Here is a 14901-nt window from a genome sequence, read left to right as displayed (position 1 = left end):
GAGCCCCACACAGAGGAGGAGAGGCTTCTGGCCCCTGCGGTTGCCCCACTGCCCTCTGTCCCCTCCCCCGCCTGCCCTGCCCTGCATCCGTGCGGGGGCAGCCACTCGCCACGGTTGCCCTGTGTCACTCGCTGCAGTGTAATGGCCAGGACCCTTCACTTCCAGGGGCCCCTCAAGCGCCCACAAGCAGAGCTGCACTCAGGCCCACGGGGGGCTGTCGCCCGCGGGCCCCGTGCCCTGGAGCTGGGAGGGGGCGGGGCGTGGTCGCCCCGGGGGAGCGCGGCGGCCCCAGGTCCTGCACCCTGGCTGCCCAGCCCCCTGCCGGGCTCCTCCCGTTCGGACGCCTCAAAGAGGACAGCACCCACCGTAATTGCGGCCGCTGTTCTACCTACAGCCTGGCCACCCTCGTGTGCCCAGCTCAGGTCTGAGGTCTCCGGGCCACACTGCTCTGGGTCGGGTCCAGCGGACGTCTGTCCTCACAGTTCAGCAAGCAGCGCCTGAAAGACAAGGGTAAATCAGACCCGGAACCAGCGTACAAAGGGCATGAGGAGGACCGCAACAAAACCTCTCTTCTGGAGAACGAGCGCACAGGGGCCGCGGTCAGGACCCACGCAGCCAGACCCCCGGGCTCCCGGTCCTGCCCCAGAGGCAAACCCTCGCTTACCCCTCAGGTCACCCTGCCGCCCTCCAGAGGACCTCGATGTCTGGTGTCCCGGCGTGGGCGTTGAGAGGACTCCCCTTTGGGCTAGCACCCCTTGGACTCTGTCTTCCTGAGTGTGCACGTCCTGGAGGCCTGGGATGGATGACCCTAGGGGCTGAGTGACCAGCGTGGGACTTGGCGACACGATTTCTGGGAGTGCTCAGGAAGCTCGTGGTTGATCTGTTTCCATCAACAGCGTGAGCAACAAAGCCTTTAACTCCCAGCCAGCTGGCTTTCTTCTACGTGTTTTGCAAACCCGGTTTGCTTTTGCCGTGCCCTACGTCCTGCTCCATACAGATGCATGTTCTAAGGTCAGGACCTCGGGCTGAGCTGATGGGTTCAGAGCTGCCACCCCTGGTGTGAGCAGCTCCTCTGGCCAGGCCCACGCTGGTGCTCTCAGACCACAGCTTCAGGGAAGCCTCCGCGCACCACAAACACCTGCCCCACGTGTGCACCCGTCTGCCCCGAAGTTTTCTTTGTACCGGTTCACCCATCCCCTTAGGGCCCTGGCCCCTTTTTTTGGCCTCACACCTGAATAATAGGTATAACTGGTGTCTCCACATGCTTTCACTCTGGCCTTCCCAAGTACAAGATCTTTGTGGAAGGACTGCTACAGGGATTAGGTTTAACTCAAGAGACAAAACAAGACACTCAATAGAAAAGAAGGGTGGTGGGCGGGAGCAGGGAGGGGGCCGGGAACTTCGTGGAGACCGGGCTTCTGTCACTGCCACCCTCAACATGTGTTTCCATGCTCACCACCCTCCCATGGCCCAGGCTGGCTGCTGGAGCGCCACCCATCATGTCTACCCTCCAGCCTAGCAGCAAGAGGAAAAAGAAAGGCATCTCCATGTTTTAAAGGAAACTTTCTGGAAATCTCAATACTTAGATTTTTTTGTCCATGACTTGGTCACATCACTAAGTGACCTCAGAGGAGATTTGACTGCAGAGGAGACTGGAGAATGTGGTCACATTCGCAGGGGGTGTATTTGGGCACAGTGCATGACCCAGATGATGTGGGCATCCGTTAGTGGTGCAGGAGATAGAAAACTGATGTTTATAGGCATCAGGCAGTGGCTTCCACAAGTGCCAGAGTCTGAGCTTCTAATATTCACAACTAGATTATGCAACAGTGGGCCAGGACTCCAGGAAGTGGGGGCCTTGGGCACAAAATTTGAAGGTGCTCAAAAAACTGAGTAGTCAACAGATCACTTTCCAGTAACAGCACTTTTAGAAATCAAAATTAATGCAGAAAAATCCACAATGAACAAAACATTAAAACGTTAAACACAGGATCAGTACAAGTTAAAAGTCCTGCACGTCTACGGGCGCCTGGGTGGCTTATCTGGTTAAGTGCCTGACTCTTGATTTCGGCTCAGGGTCATGAGATTGAGCCCTTCATTGGGCTCTGCACTGGGCATGAAGCCTGCTTGAGGTTCTCTCTCCCTCTCTCTGCCCCCACTCACCCCACCCCCCTCACTCACGCTCTTAAAAGTCATGCAAGCCTAGATACTATCTTTAGGAAAAAATCTTCTGCAAGCACGTCCGCAACCAGCTGCATTCCCAGGGCTCTCCCTCGGCAGGCGAAGAAACACCGAGTTGGGGTCAGAAGGAGAAACACCAAGAATCAAAGTTCCCCATTTCATAAAGGAGTGCGGGACAAAGAGAGGGGTAAGGAGGAGGAGACAGCGTCCAGACGTGTCTCAGTTTCGTCTCTAGCCCCCTCGCCCCCAGGCTGAACTTCCCCAAGCCCCCCTTGGCCATCATGCAGTGTAGACGCTCAGCTGGGAGCCAGCAGAGTAGCCTCAGGGCCCGCGGCAGAGGCCAGAGTTCAGGAGATGGAGGCCACCCCCCCACCCGAGAGCACCACCAGGAACGCTGCTTGGGGCCGAGGACAGTCCCTGGGTCACAGACGTCAGCCTCCAGGTGCAAGGGGAGCCTCCCAGGCCGCAGGCGGAACACTGCTGACAGCTTGAGGCTCGAGGACACCCTGCCCGTCCCCTCAGGGATACGCGCCCCCCTCCTTCAAAATACCTGGAAGCCCCTGGAGGAGGAATGCAGGGCAAGGTGTGCGTTGACTGAGGGACCTTCCCCCCGAGGGGCCCTGAAAGCAGAGGGGGCCCAGAGCAGAGACGGCTAGTGATGAGCAGAGTCCGTGCGCGGCCCCCCGCTCGCACACGGCAGCCGGGCATGGCGGGGCGGGCGGGCCCCCACGTGTTTGCATTTCCAACCACCTACGTCCAGGGGGGCTCGGGAAGCCTCACGCGCACCCCCCACCCCACCCCACCCCAGCGGGAGGGTGATGGCCAGAGCCACCTTGGCCACGACGGCCCAATCCCCGAGTGACAGCCCCGAGGCTGTCAGCCCCGGAACAGAAAGTACCCTTCGGTCCAGCAGCCTGGCCTTCCCCACTTGGGACGACTTCCGTCGCTGGACCAGGTCGAGCCAGCCGCGTAGGGCGCCTGGGGTTCTCTGGAGGATGACTGAGCAGCAAGCGGCATCGGTTTAGAGAGGCTGCTCCCCTTTCTGCACACGCCGTCTGGGCCAGTCTGGCAATCGCATTACCCTCTGGGCTGGCGTCTGGCCTCCCCCTGCCCCACACGGTCTCCTGGAAGCCCCTGCGTGCTCTGTGGCCCGGCAGGGTGGAGGCCGGCAGCGAGCGGAGCCCACAGCAGCGCCCCCCAGGCCCACGGCTCAGACGCGCAGTGCGCCCCCACCCCCACCCCCACCCCCGGCGAGCCGTCCGGAGCCAGGCTTCCGGGCCAGGACGCCCGTGTGGGATAGTTCGGACCCGATCTTCTCACCTGTCGTGTGCGCTGAGCTTGGTGTCAGGCCTGGGACACAGGACAGCACTCGAGGTATGACCTCAGGTACCCACCTGCCCCGTGACTCCCACCGTCGCCACCTGCTAGCCATGTGACGTGCAACAAGTTGGGAACCTCTCTGAGCCTGTTCCTCATCTGTAAGAGGCAGGACTGTTAGGAGAAATCAAGGAGTTAATATGTGCAAAGCACTGAGGCCAGCATCTGGCGTAAAATACCCTCAGTGTGTTAGCCACTGGTATCATGCATGATTAGTCCTCAGCAGCATGGCCCCACTCCTTCCACGTGGGTTTGTGTGCAATTCTAGACAATGAGACACAAGGGGAGGTCAGCAGAAGCCAGGGCTTCTGAACTGGTTCCTTTTATGTTAAAAAGAGATACAGAAGAGACAACCACCTGCTCACATACACCTTACCCTGTACTTGGCTCATATTTGGGTGTGATGCTTGGAGTGGTGGCAGCCATCTTGCAACCATGAGGCCTGATCCTGGATAGCCACATGGGAGGAGGGCATACACCACACCTGGGGCTCCGATGAGCAAGGAGGGAGGGAGAGCGAGCTGCTGGAGGCAACCAATGCATTCAAAGCCCACGCACCCCTTTTGTACCCCATCAGCCTCATTCTCAGTTCTGTGATACCAGTCGCCATTCCTCACCCCAGAGAACTGGGAGATGACAGAGTGACCTTGAGCTTGGAGAGGCTGCTCGCTTGGCATAAAGGTACTATGAGTTAAGTAGAGAGGTCAGAGAACTTCTAGTCTGCAGTTTTATAGGAAAGATTTAGGAGGATTAGAGTATTTGCTTACATCACGTGCCCTCAGTAGGCTGGTCCAGGCTGCATGTGACAGAGTCTGAACCTCAGCCCTACCCAGTGCCCTACCTCCTCGCTGAGCTTTTAATTCAACAGACCCAAGAACTCACACCCTAAGAAACACAATGGCTTTCCATTTTGTTCTTTAGCCACACCAATTCACCTTATTTTTAGAGTAAAAACCATAATCCTGAATCCAGTTTGGAAAGATTTGGGCAACTAATATTTTATGTCAAAGTACAAGGAATGACAACAAGAAATCTGACAACGGAAGATTTTATTTATACACAGAACAGCCTATTTACACCCCCAGATCGGGTATGTACACAGCGATACAGGAGACATTTGCTTCCACGGCGGGCACTGTATAAATTAAGATCATAAATATGAGGGGTAAGCCCCACCCGAGGGCACAAAACCTTTTCTCCAAGATTCCCCCCCACCCCCAGCCACAGCGGGGACGGGTCGGGCCAGGCAGAGAAGCAGCCCTACAGAGGGCGACACGGCGCCGGCCCCACAGCGATGCACTTCCACGCGACACTCACTTTTACTCCATTCACCTCTAACTTACTAGAATCAGAAAAATGGTTTTTACGTAAACAGTGTTGTTTTCATCACTGACAACACATTAATTTTCAACACCATGCTTGACCCAACCCTCAGGCTTTCCCGAGAGAGGGCCGGGAGGGCCTGGGGTGGCCCCGCAGCTTCAGCCCCAGCTTCAGCCCCAGCCGCCGCCGCCGCCACCCCCCTCGCCGCGTGCGTGCTTGTCCCTGGTCCCTGCCAGAGAGGACAGCACACGTGCCATTCTGGTACCGCAGGGTCGGGTCCCCACAGTCTCCTTCCTCAGCCTGTTCTACCTGGAAAGCCAGTGATTGCTGGTGGCCAGATGATCCCTCTCTGCCTTCCATGTCCCGAACGGGCACCGGAACTCGGGGTGGGAAGGCCACACACAGTGGCCCTGCGGAGCACGGGCCTCTTCACCCCAAGCCCAGTGCAGCCACTCCGCCCTCGGGACAGGAGCGGGCCGGGCGCCCGGAAGGCCAGCAGCAGGAGCACCTCCAAACCAGAGGCATGGGCCCGGCTGGGCTCACGGAGGGGCCCACCGTGCACACCAGTAAGGGGGGGGCACAGGGGCCTGCAAAGCAAGTGGCAAGTAGAGGCTGTTCAGCGGTGAGTTCCCCAGAGCCCCCAAGGGTGACCGGATGGCGCCGGCAGCCCAGTCCCCTCGCACGAACAAGGGGTGAAGCGAGCTCCGGCGGGGGGTGGCACGGCCTGCGGACGCTCAGCTCCGCCCCCACCCACCCCCACTTTGGGGCATAGGGCCCTGGCTGGCAGCCGGACGCCGTTCCCCCGCCCGGGCCCAGGAGGGCTGGGGACGTGGGCCAGAGCGTCATGAGACAGAGCCATCCACGTGGTCAGAGACCGTCGGGACGCTGGCCCGGGACCAAGCCCGGGCTCCCCCAGAACGGGGAGGGGAGTCTCCCCGGCGCCCAGGAAGCGCGCTCTCCCCCCAACAGCAAGCTCACGCAAACACGTCCTCTGTCTGTGGAGAGACAGGAGAGGCTACGGCGTCTCGGGGACAGACGTCCCACGTCAGCAGCTTGAGAGGGTACCAGCCGGGACAAGGGACCACAGGCGAACGGGCAGGGGATGTGTCAGCCCAAGATCACAGCCACCCGGTCACTTGGCTTGAGGAGGAGCGGGTTTGCCTCCTCTCCGGGTCAAGTGAAAACGGACGGGCCTAGCGACGCGTCCCGGCGCTCTCAAGCCAGGAGGGGCAGGGTCGCTGTGACCGACGGTCGGTAAACGGGACGACAGCCGCGGGGGCCCCGCGGGGCTGCTGCCAAGAGCCAGGGTGGCTGGCGGGCACAACCTTTCCCGGGCAGGAGGCTGCCGGCTGGGCCAGGGTCTGCGCGCCCCGGAGATGCCACACGGTGCGCGAGCACGGGGCTCGCGGCGAGGAAGCCGCTCGGCCAACGCGGGCTGCCCGGGGCCCAGGAGGCCGGCCCGGCCCGGGGCGAGGTCAGCGAGAACGGAGAGGTGGCGCGGCCGCCCCCACGCCGCCGGCGGGGCCGGGTGCTATTTCAAAGGTAGCTGTGTTGTGGGTCCGAGACCCCGGAGCGGTCACAGAAAGGGCACCTGCGAGGCCTCCCGTGTGGAGCGAAGGGAGTAGCACCATGAGAAGGGGCCGGCGCGGGGCCCGGCCTCAGCCGCGGGGGCGCGGGGGGCGCGGGGGGCGCGGGCCGCCAGGGCCAGGGCTAGGCCTCGGGGGCGGGGGCGCTCCGGCTCAGCTCCTTGATGCCGCACAGGATCCTCTTCACGTGGCCCACCTTGGTCACGCCGAGGTCCTGCAACGAGAGGACAGCCCTGACGCCGCTTTCCGAACACCAGCGTGCGGGGGAGGTGAAGACAGTGACACCAGACGGAGATGGCCCACGCGAGACCGGCCGTGCAGACGCCCACAGCTCCCCCGCGAGCACAGCGCCCCGCCGTCGTGCAGGACAGACCCGGGACGCTGGCCCGGCGGCGGCGGGTGGAGGCAGGGCCGGGACGAAGCTGCTGTCCAGGGCGTCCCCGGGGAGCCCTTGCCCTCTCCGGACGCGGCTCCGGAAGCCCCGGGCTCAGGCTGGCCCGGGCGCGCACCCCGCGCCTCCGGCGCTCGGGGCCCTGGCGGCCTGCGCCAAGCAAGTCTGTCGGTGCCGGTTCTCCAACAGCGCTCGTTCGAGCCTGGGTCACGTACTGGGGGCTCCCGCCATATTTCAGACAGTTTTGCTATTAAATTTGTTGCGGTCATCTGTGGCCAGTGGTCAGGACTCACTGAAAGCGCAGATGACCGTTAGCGGTTTTTAGCAATCTAGGATTTTTTCGCTACGGTAGGCACAGTTTTGAGGTGTCCTGTTCTTGCACACTTAACAGACGCCAGAGTATCCTAACCGTGACTGTCGTGTGCACTGGGAAACCCAACAGCTCAGACTCGCTTCCTCGCAGGGTCTGGGACGCACCCTGCAGCATCTCCGTGGGGTGCCTGCATCAGCTCCAAAGGGAGAGGGACCCCCGTGTGCTGGGGGCCGACGTCACACAGAGCTCTTCGGCTGACTCATTAGCACAGAGCTGTGTCCCCCAATAGAGATTTTTTATTTTTAAGTGGGCTCCACACCCGATGTGGGGCTTGAACCCACAACCCTGAGACCAAGAGTCACACGCTCTACCCGCTGGGCCAGCCAGGCGCCCCCCTCAACAGGATTTTTAATGTTAAAATAGTTCATTTGTCCAATTAGCTTAGGAAAAGCAAGGTTCCCCCCATCACGTCCGCTTTGGCCTTGTCTGGCTGCGGCGGGTGGCAACATGACTGCCGGGGCAGAGGTGGTCTCTCGGCCACCGCCATGCATCACCCGAGCCGTGCGCAAGAGAACCATGAGGAGAGCCCTGATGCTGGGACGTGGCCGGGTCAGAGGGAGGGGACAGAGAAGGGAGCACAGGGAAGCCCGGGGCGGGTTCCCAGGAGACGCTGTGGAAGTACCTTGAGGTCCCTCCGCTCTAGGTGCAGGAGCTCGGAGCCCCGGATGTCGTGTCGCGTGAAGATGTCCTTATACTCACAGAGACTGAGGTGCTCCAGCCAGGCAGCAACCTCCTCTGTCCCCCAGAGGTGAACTGTCAGAGACGGAAAAGCACGAACGCAGTGAGTGCCCAGAGCCCAGCGCGAGGCAGGTGGCAGCCGGCGCCTGAGGCGCCCCAGCAGCAGGCATCCCAAGACGCCCCAGAAGCCAGCACCCACACGGCCCAGCAGCAGGTGCCCCAGCAGCAGGGACCCCCACGCGCCCCCAGCAGCCGGCACCCGCCGCCCAGCCACTCGCGCCACCCAGAGCCACGCAGAAAGCAGCGAGGAGCCACCCGCTCTCCAGGGCAATGAGCTGCGGTCTGTTCCTGCCAGGCCGGCCAGCAGCCTGGCCGTTTGCCCCAGGTCCCAGGAGGGACCGGACCCCGCCAAGTACGAAACACCAATGTGACTCTGCTGCCAGGGCCAGGCCGCCCTCCTCCCCAGAGGGTTCATGTCCCTTCCGGTCCACGGCAGGAAGGGAAACAGGCAGAGATTTCACGTAGTAAGACCCACCGTCACTAAAAGAAACCCAACTGCTGGACAAACATGCGAAGAAGAAAAATCAGAGGGAGCGACCACTACCCACCAATCCAAACCCGGAGCTGCCCAGCACCTGAGAGCACTGGAAACAGCCATGCTCAGAGCCCCAGTTTATGGACTCCCCCCCAAAACGTCCTCGAGTGCCATTTTCTATTGACTTCCCCAGCCGCAAGTGCTGGTGGCCTGGGGAAGCCACCAGTCGTCGCTGGGGACCAGCAGCCCCGCACAAGACTGGAGTGTGAGCTCTGTGTCTCTGAGTGTCAGGTCACCTCTGCTGTCCGCCTCCCCCCTCGCACCCCCAGTCCAGGGCAGGCAGGCAGCGTGGTGTCAGTCAGCGGAGTCCGCACCGGGGGCGACCCCGGGCAGGAGCGACAACACAGGGCCGGAAGCGCAGGGGCAGTTCCCTAGCCAAAGACAGACACCACGGCGCAGGCCGCTACAGGGGTCATGGTCGGGGACCACGGAGAAGAGCCGCGAGGCCACGGGAGAAAGCAGAGACCACAAGGTCCCCACAGCCGGCGTGGCCAGCCACAAGGACAGCAGGAAGGCAGGTACCCGGGGCTCCCAGGCTACTGCGAGCTTCTCTGTTCTTGCTGTTTTTCTCTTTCTTAAACTTCGTCACCAGGCGGAACTTGCCGCTGCGGCTGCGCTTGGAAAGCTCCAGCATCACATTCTGTGGGGGAGGCGAGAGACAGGGAGTCAGAGCCTGATGCAGCCAGGCCTGGGCCACGGCAGGCCGAGCGGCAGGGCAGGGGGCGGGGCTCGGTCCCTGCCTTACTTACTCTGGTGTCCCCCTTGGTCTCTAGGCTTGCAGTGACTGGTTTGTAATGCCTTTTAAAGGTGGTTCCACAGTGATCACACAGTGTCTAATTTCACATTCAATTTCCTTCATTTTATAACGTGTTTCTCATGTGATTAAAAAGCTTTGTGAATATTACCTAAATACCAGTACATTCTACCAAGATGATCCAGTAGGTCACAGCCGATCTTCCAGAGCTGCACGAGCAGGCTGGGACTAGCAGGGTGTGTGTGTGTGTCTTTCTAAACAAAGCGTTTCCAGCACTTTGCGCTCTTTCCTTGGGACCTACTTCCTGAAGCAGCATCGTGGAGGGACGGGGGACAGGGCACGGGGTCCCTTCCACGCCCCACCCCCTGGCCCCACAGGGCTGCCCAGCAAACGGGCGGAGCTCACGCTGCCCCTTCCCAGCACAGAAGCTGGCGCAGGGGCCTCTGCCGTAAAGAATGCTCCGCACACACAATACACGAGCCTGGATTTACGCGTGTACACGTCCTACCCCTGTGTTCACAAATAAAGCAGAATTTCCCATGTCCCAGGTGCGCCCCAAGGGCCTGGACTCTGCCCTAGGGCTCTGTCCACCGACGTCCCCACACTGACCCACACGGTCAGACTTGGCAGCTTTAGGACACTTTCAGATCTGAAAGGGACACGTGGTCCCGCTGAAAACAGCACAGGGATTTTCATTAGAATCACACCAAGTCTAGGCGCCTGGGTGGCTCAGTTGGTTAAGTGACTGCCTTCAGCTCAGGTCACGATCCTGGAGTCCCGGGATCGGGTCCCGCGTCGGGCTCCCTATTCAGCAGGGGGTCTGCTTCTCCGTCTGACCCTCTTCCCTCTCGTGCTCTCTGTCTCTCATTCTCTCTCTCAAATAAATAAATAAAATCTTTAAAAAAAAAAAAAAGAATCACACCAAGTCTAGAGTGGGGGAAGAATACGGGTCCGCACGTCTGGGAACATGCTCTGTGGTGCCCCCAACCCTCCTGGTGCCCCTGAAGGTCCTCCCCTTCGTGGATTTCTGATCGGAAGCGTTTCCGGCTTCAGCTTTTCTACGAGAAAAGAGACTTCTCACAATGGTATTTCTAACCAAGGACTGTAGCGCTCTAGGAACTTATTTTTACAATTTTTTTTTTAAAGATTTTATTTGACGGAAAGAGACACAGCGAGAGAGGGAACACAAGCAGGGAGAGTGGGGGAGGGAGAAGCAGGCTTCCCGTGGAGCAGGGAGCCCGATGTGGGGCTCGATCCCAGGGCCCTGAGACCATGACCTGAGCTGAAGGCAGATGCTTAACGACTGAGCCATCCAGGCGCCCCAACAAATTTCTTAACTTGGCAAAATTATCAACCCTCAATTCTAACAGCTGCTCCACTAAAGACCATTAGCGCCCGGGCGACCAGGCTCTTCTACGCTGAGACTGGCAGGCACCTCGCTCCTCCGTGCTCCCACAGGAGGGGACACCGCAGGGACCCGCAGCTGCTCTCCCACGCAGCCCAAACAGAATCCTACGCCTGACTTTACAAGTTCTTTTTTTTTTAATGCAATATGAGGATTACATTTTTTTCTACCTTTTATTATTTTTTTAAAGATTTTATTTGTCAGAAAGAGAGAGCGCACACAAGCAGGGGGAGCAGCAGAGGGAGAGGGAGAAGCATGAGCCCGACGCGGGGCTCGATCCCAGGACCCCGGGATCATGACCTGAGCCAAAGGCAGACACTTGCTTAACTGACTGAGCCACCCAGGAGCCCCTACTTCTAACTTTTAATATGGGTATTTTCATCCATTCATAAAATGGGGAGACCAGCAGAATGAGGCTGATTATCAATGTGACCTTAGTCGCCCCTAAGAACATTTCAGACCTCAAACTACGCCCCCCACAGATACTTCAGTAATGCAACCCCTACATCACCCCACAGCACTAGCATCACACGGACACCAGCAAAAATTCGTATGTATCTGATAATATCGAATCTCCCCGCCCGTTCCGAAGGTTTATCCTCACGGCGGGTGTGTGTGCATCAGGACCCTGATGAGGGCCACGAGGGACACTCAGCCCTGTGGCTCAGGCGCTCTCCCGTTTCGACCTTCGCCCGCAGAGAAAGCAGCTGTCCGCCCCATAAGCCGGCTGCCATTCTGACTGACCACAGGCGGCTCCCCGGGAGCGGAAGGCCCGACCCCATGCCCGCGTGGAGCCGCTGATCGGATCCAGATTCCTGCCTCCAGACAGGACGCTGTCGCGAGCGGTGCCACAGGCTTGCGACTGCCTCCCAACAGGCGAGGCCTGCTGTCCTCTTTCCGGGGTCAGCGGCTTCTTCCACCACAGGTGCCGCCACCCATGCATGACCCGCCGGAAATCGAGCATTTCCTCGGCGGGGGGGGGGGGGGGTGCAAAATGGCCTTTCAATCCCTCTGCACTTTCCACCCGGAATCTTTTATAAAAAATTGCTTTCAATTATTTGATTTAAAGAAACACTTTTGGGGGCGCCTGGGTGGCTCAGTCGTTAAGTGTCTGCCTTCGGCCCGGGTCGTGATCCCAGGGCCCTGGGATCGAGCCCCGCATCGACCTCCCTGCTCCTCAAGAAGCCTGTTTCTCCCTCTCTCACTTCCTCTGCTTGTGTTCCCTCTCTCACTGTGTCTCTCTCTGTCAAATAAGTAAATAAAATCTTTTAAAGAAACACTTTTGGGGCACCTGGGTGGCTCAGTCAGTTGAGCGTCTGCCTTCGGCTCAGGTCATGATCTCCAGGTCCTGGGATGGAGCCCCTCATTGGGCTCCCTGCTCAGTGGGGAGTCTGCTTCTCCCTCTGCCCCTCCCACTGCTCGTGCTCTCTCTCTCATGAATAAAATCTATTTTAAAAAAAGATTAAAAAAATAAAAAATAAATACACTGTTTTTACGGATCTACTGGTAATACAGAATTTTGAAATCAGATGCGCTAGTTTTTAAAAAAATGAACCGTTTGAAAGTTTGGGGTGCCTGGGTGGCTCAGTCGTTGAGCGTGGGCCTTCGGCTCAGGTCATGATCCCAGGGTCCTGGGATCGAGCCCCGCATCAGGCTCCCTGCTCGGTGGGAAGCCTCCTTCTCCCTTTCACACTCCTCCTGCTTGTGTTCCCTCTCTCTCTGTCAAATAAATAAATAAAATCTTTAAAAAAAAAAAAAAGTTCAGGAGATTTGCTTCACAATATGTGAATATGCTTAACACTACTTTAACTGTACACTTAAAAACAACAAATACGGTAAATTTTGTGTTTCTTATCACAATTTAAAACACAAACTGGGTCAATGTCCATCTTTTCCTAGCTCTGATGAAGTTTTTTATATAGGAAATTACATATTCCTTGACATTTTCCCTTCAGAGATAATAATTTTTTCAAGTTGTCCTGTGGCCATTCTTTTTAAAATGTCTTTAGATTTCAATTTGTATAGTTTAAATTTTTCCTGAAGTTTCAATGGTTTCAGCAAGATTTTAAAATTAGCATTTCTTTGAAAATAGTATAACTTGATTTATTCTCTTATCTATTGTTACATAACCTTTATCACTTCATACTGTCCAAACTTGCCTTGATTATAGGTGCCACAGAGTGATTTAATTTCTTGTACTTTACAGTTAAGCTCTGAACAACGTAAAAGTCAGGGATGCCAAACCCCACTCATGAAGTTGAAAATCATGAATAACTTCTAACTCCCCAAAGAGTCTTACTAAGTAACATAAACAGTCAATTAACACATATTTGCATGTATATCATATACTGTATTCTTACAAAAAAGCTACAGAAAAGAAAATGTTAAAAAAATCCTAAGAGAAGATACATTTAAAGTACTGCACTATATTTATCAGAAAAAAGCCTATATATAAGTGGACCTACGCAGTCCAAACTGTATTGTTCAAAAGTCAACTATACTTTCAAAGAACTAACTTGAAGATTTGTCAATTTTTTTTTTTTTGCTTTCAAAGAAATAATTGTCCTATTTTTATGCTAGTAGAAATGTGGCACCATGCCCTCCCAAGTTTCCCTTTGCCCACTGTACTTCACCCCCATCTCTCCCCTTGCATGGGTGAAACTGAGCCAGAGTCCCAGAGGCTGCGAGTGCTGAGCTGTAAGGCAGCCAGCAGAGAAGGGTGGAGAAGTCAGGAGCCCTGGGAAGCCCAGAAGGCCCCAAGAGCAAGTGTGGTTTGCCTTTCCCTCCCGGGACCCCTGGCTACAGTTTCTGGCCTTAGGTTCCATGGGATGAATGCCAGCAATAACTCTACCCCAGCCCCACCCTGCTCTGCCCAAACTGGCTCCAGAGTGTTTCTGGTTTTGCAACTAACCTGCCCCTGGCCCCATCTGTACAACTTCCCACCTGTTACCCTGCACCGTCTCACCAGCCCACAATTAGGAACCCTAGAAACCAGGGCCACTATAGACATGGCTTAAAGGATTCATGAGGTCAGACATCCAGGGGGAACTTGTGCTGGTTTGTTTCTGCAGTGGCTCTACATTTGGTGATATTCGTTTTGAAAATATTTTTAGGCTTACAGCTCTGGAACCACAATCCCTGAAACAGAGGCTTTTAGTACTAAGACCTGAAAGTCCCAAACAAACCAAGTTGACTGTGGTCACCCTGCAACCAGACACTGGGCTGCGAGCCTCCCACTGCAGCAGCTGCTACACTGCCCATGAGCGGAGGAAAATCCTAGCCCTCCTGTCCTCAGAGGGAATCTGCTACAGGAGGAAGCTGCCCACCGTGGGCAAGGCATGGGGGCACAGGGCCCACCGCTGACAGCTGGTACCACTCCTACTTTGAGTTGGTATCTGAGGTTTCCTGTGGCCCAGCACTGTGCTGCTCAAACCATTCCTGGAAAGGAACCAACTTTAACAATTTCCAATCCATAGTGGACTGATAATTTAATGAAATACAGTAAAATAAACCACTAAAAAAAAAAGGAAACCAAAAAGGGACAAAGTATAAGCCTCAATTTTTTATTAATTTTCAACAGAAATAAAATTTTTGTTAATTGCTTAGAAGTTTCTAAACTCTTCTTCTCAATGTATATAATAACAAAGAGTTTTCCACTGTCAGTAGTGCTATCTAGAATATGATCCAATTTTGAAACTGTCCTATGGGCAAGAGGGAAAAAAAAACATATTCCCTCTTTACAGAGTATAAAATTCTCTCTATGGAGAAACATGATACACACACACACATACATATTTTTTCAATTTTCTTTTGTTTGTATGCTGTGATACAGTTTATTTCATTACTCATGGACTGATAGTGATGGTTCACACTACAATTTGGTTTCTGTCACTTTCTCTCATTTCAAGAAGTTTTTGCTTTACAATTTTATGTAAATTAAAATTAAAATTTGGGGGGTAGTCACTAAAAGAATAGACAGATAGCTTGTATTTCCAAACTACTAGAGGGGACAAAGAGAGTTGTGTGGGAGGAGAGACTTATCAATCAAAAAGGAGAAATTAAAAGAAGCAAAAAAGTGGAATACAAAGCACAAAATATGGGAAAATATACAGATAAATACATCAGTAATCACAACGAATATAAATAGACGGAACTCTTCAGTTAAAATGCAGGGTACCAGACTGAATAAAACCTCAATTTGACAATATGCTATTTATAAGCAAGACACTCCAAATAAA

General features: G+C 55.8%; 2 protein-coding genes across 6 annotated transcripts in view; one reads left to right on the top strand and one right to left on the bottom strand.

The window, feature by feature from the left end:
• The window catches only part of USP40 (ubiquitin specific peptidase 40), an 89523-nt gene extending 77895 nt beyond the window's left edge, over positions 1-11628 (top strand). The window contains exon 30 of the mRNA XM_064587269.1: positions 11362-11628. Coding sequence (XP_064443339.1) covers positions 11362-11385 — 24 coding nt within the window. The 3' untranslated portion in view covers positions 11386-11628. The remainder of the gene's footprint in view (positions 1-11361) is intronic.
• DGKD (diacylglycerol kinase delta) overlaps positions 4591-14901 on the bottom strand; it is a 116303-nt gene continuing 105992 nt past the window's right edge. For all 5 annotated transcript variants that reach the window (XM_045867701.3, XM_064587275.1, XM_064587274.1 and 2 more), the window contains 3 exons: positions 9027-9144; positions 7854-7984; positions 4591-6681 (listed from right to left, as the gene is read on the bottom strand). In XM_045867701.3, coding sequence (XP_045723657.1) covers positions 6592-6681; positions 7854-7984; positions 9027-9144 — 339 coding nt within the window. In that variant the 3' untranslated portion in view covers positions 4591-6591. The remainder of the gene's footprint in view (positions 6682-7853; positions 7985-9026; positions 9145-14901) is intronic.

This window comes from Mirounga angustirostris, unplaced genomic scaffold (assembly GCF_029215605.1).
Source record: "Mirounga angustirostris isolate CCGP_5_RB_7025 unplaced genomic scaffold, mMirAng1.0.hap1 SCAF_3, whole genome shotgun sequence".
Lineage (NCBI taxonomy): Eukaryota > Metazoa > Chordata > Mammalia > Carnivora > Phocidae > Mirounga > Mirounga angustirostris.
This window is presented reverse-complemented; position numbering and strand designations above follow the sequence as displayed.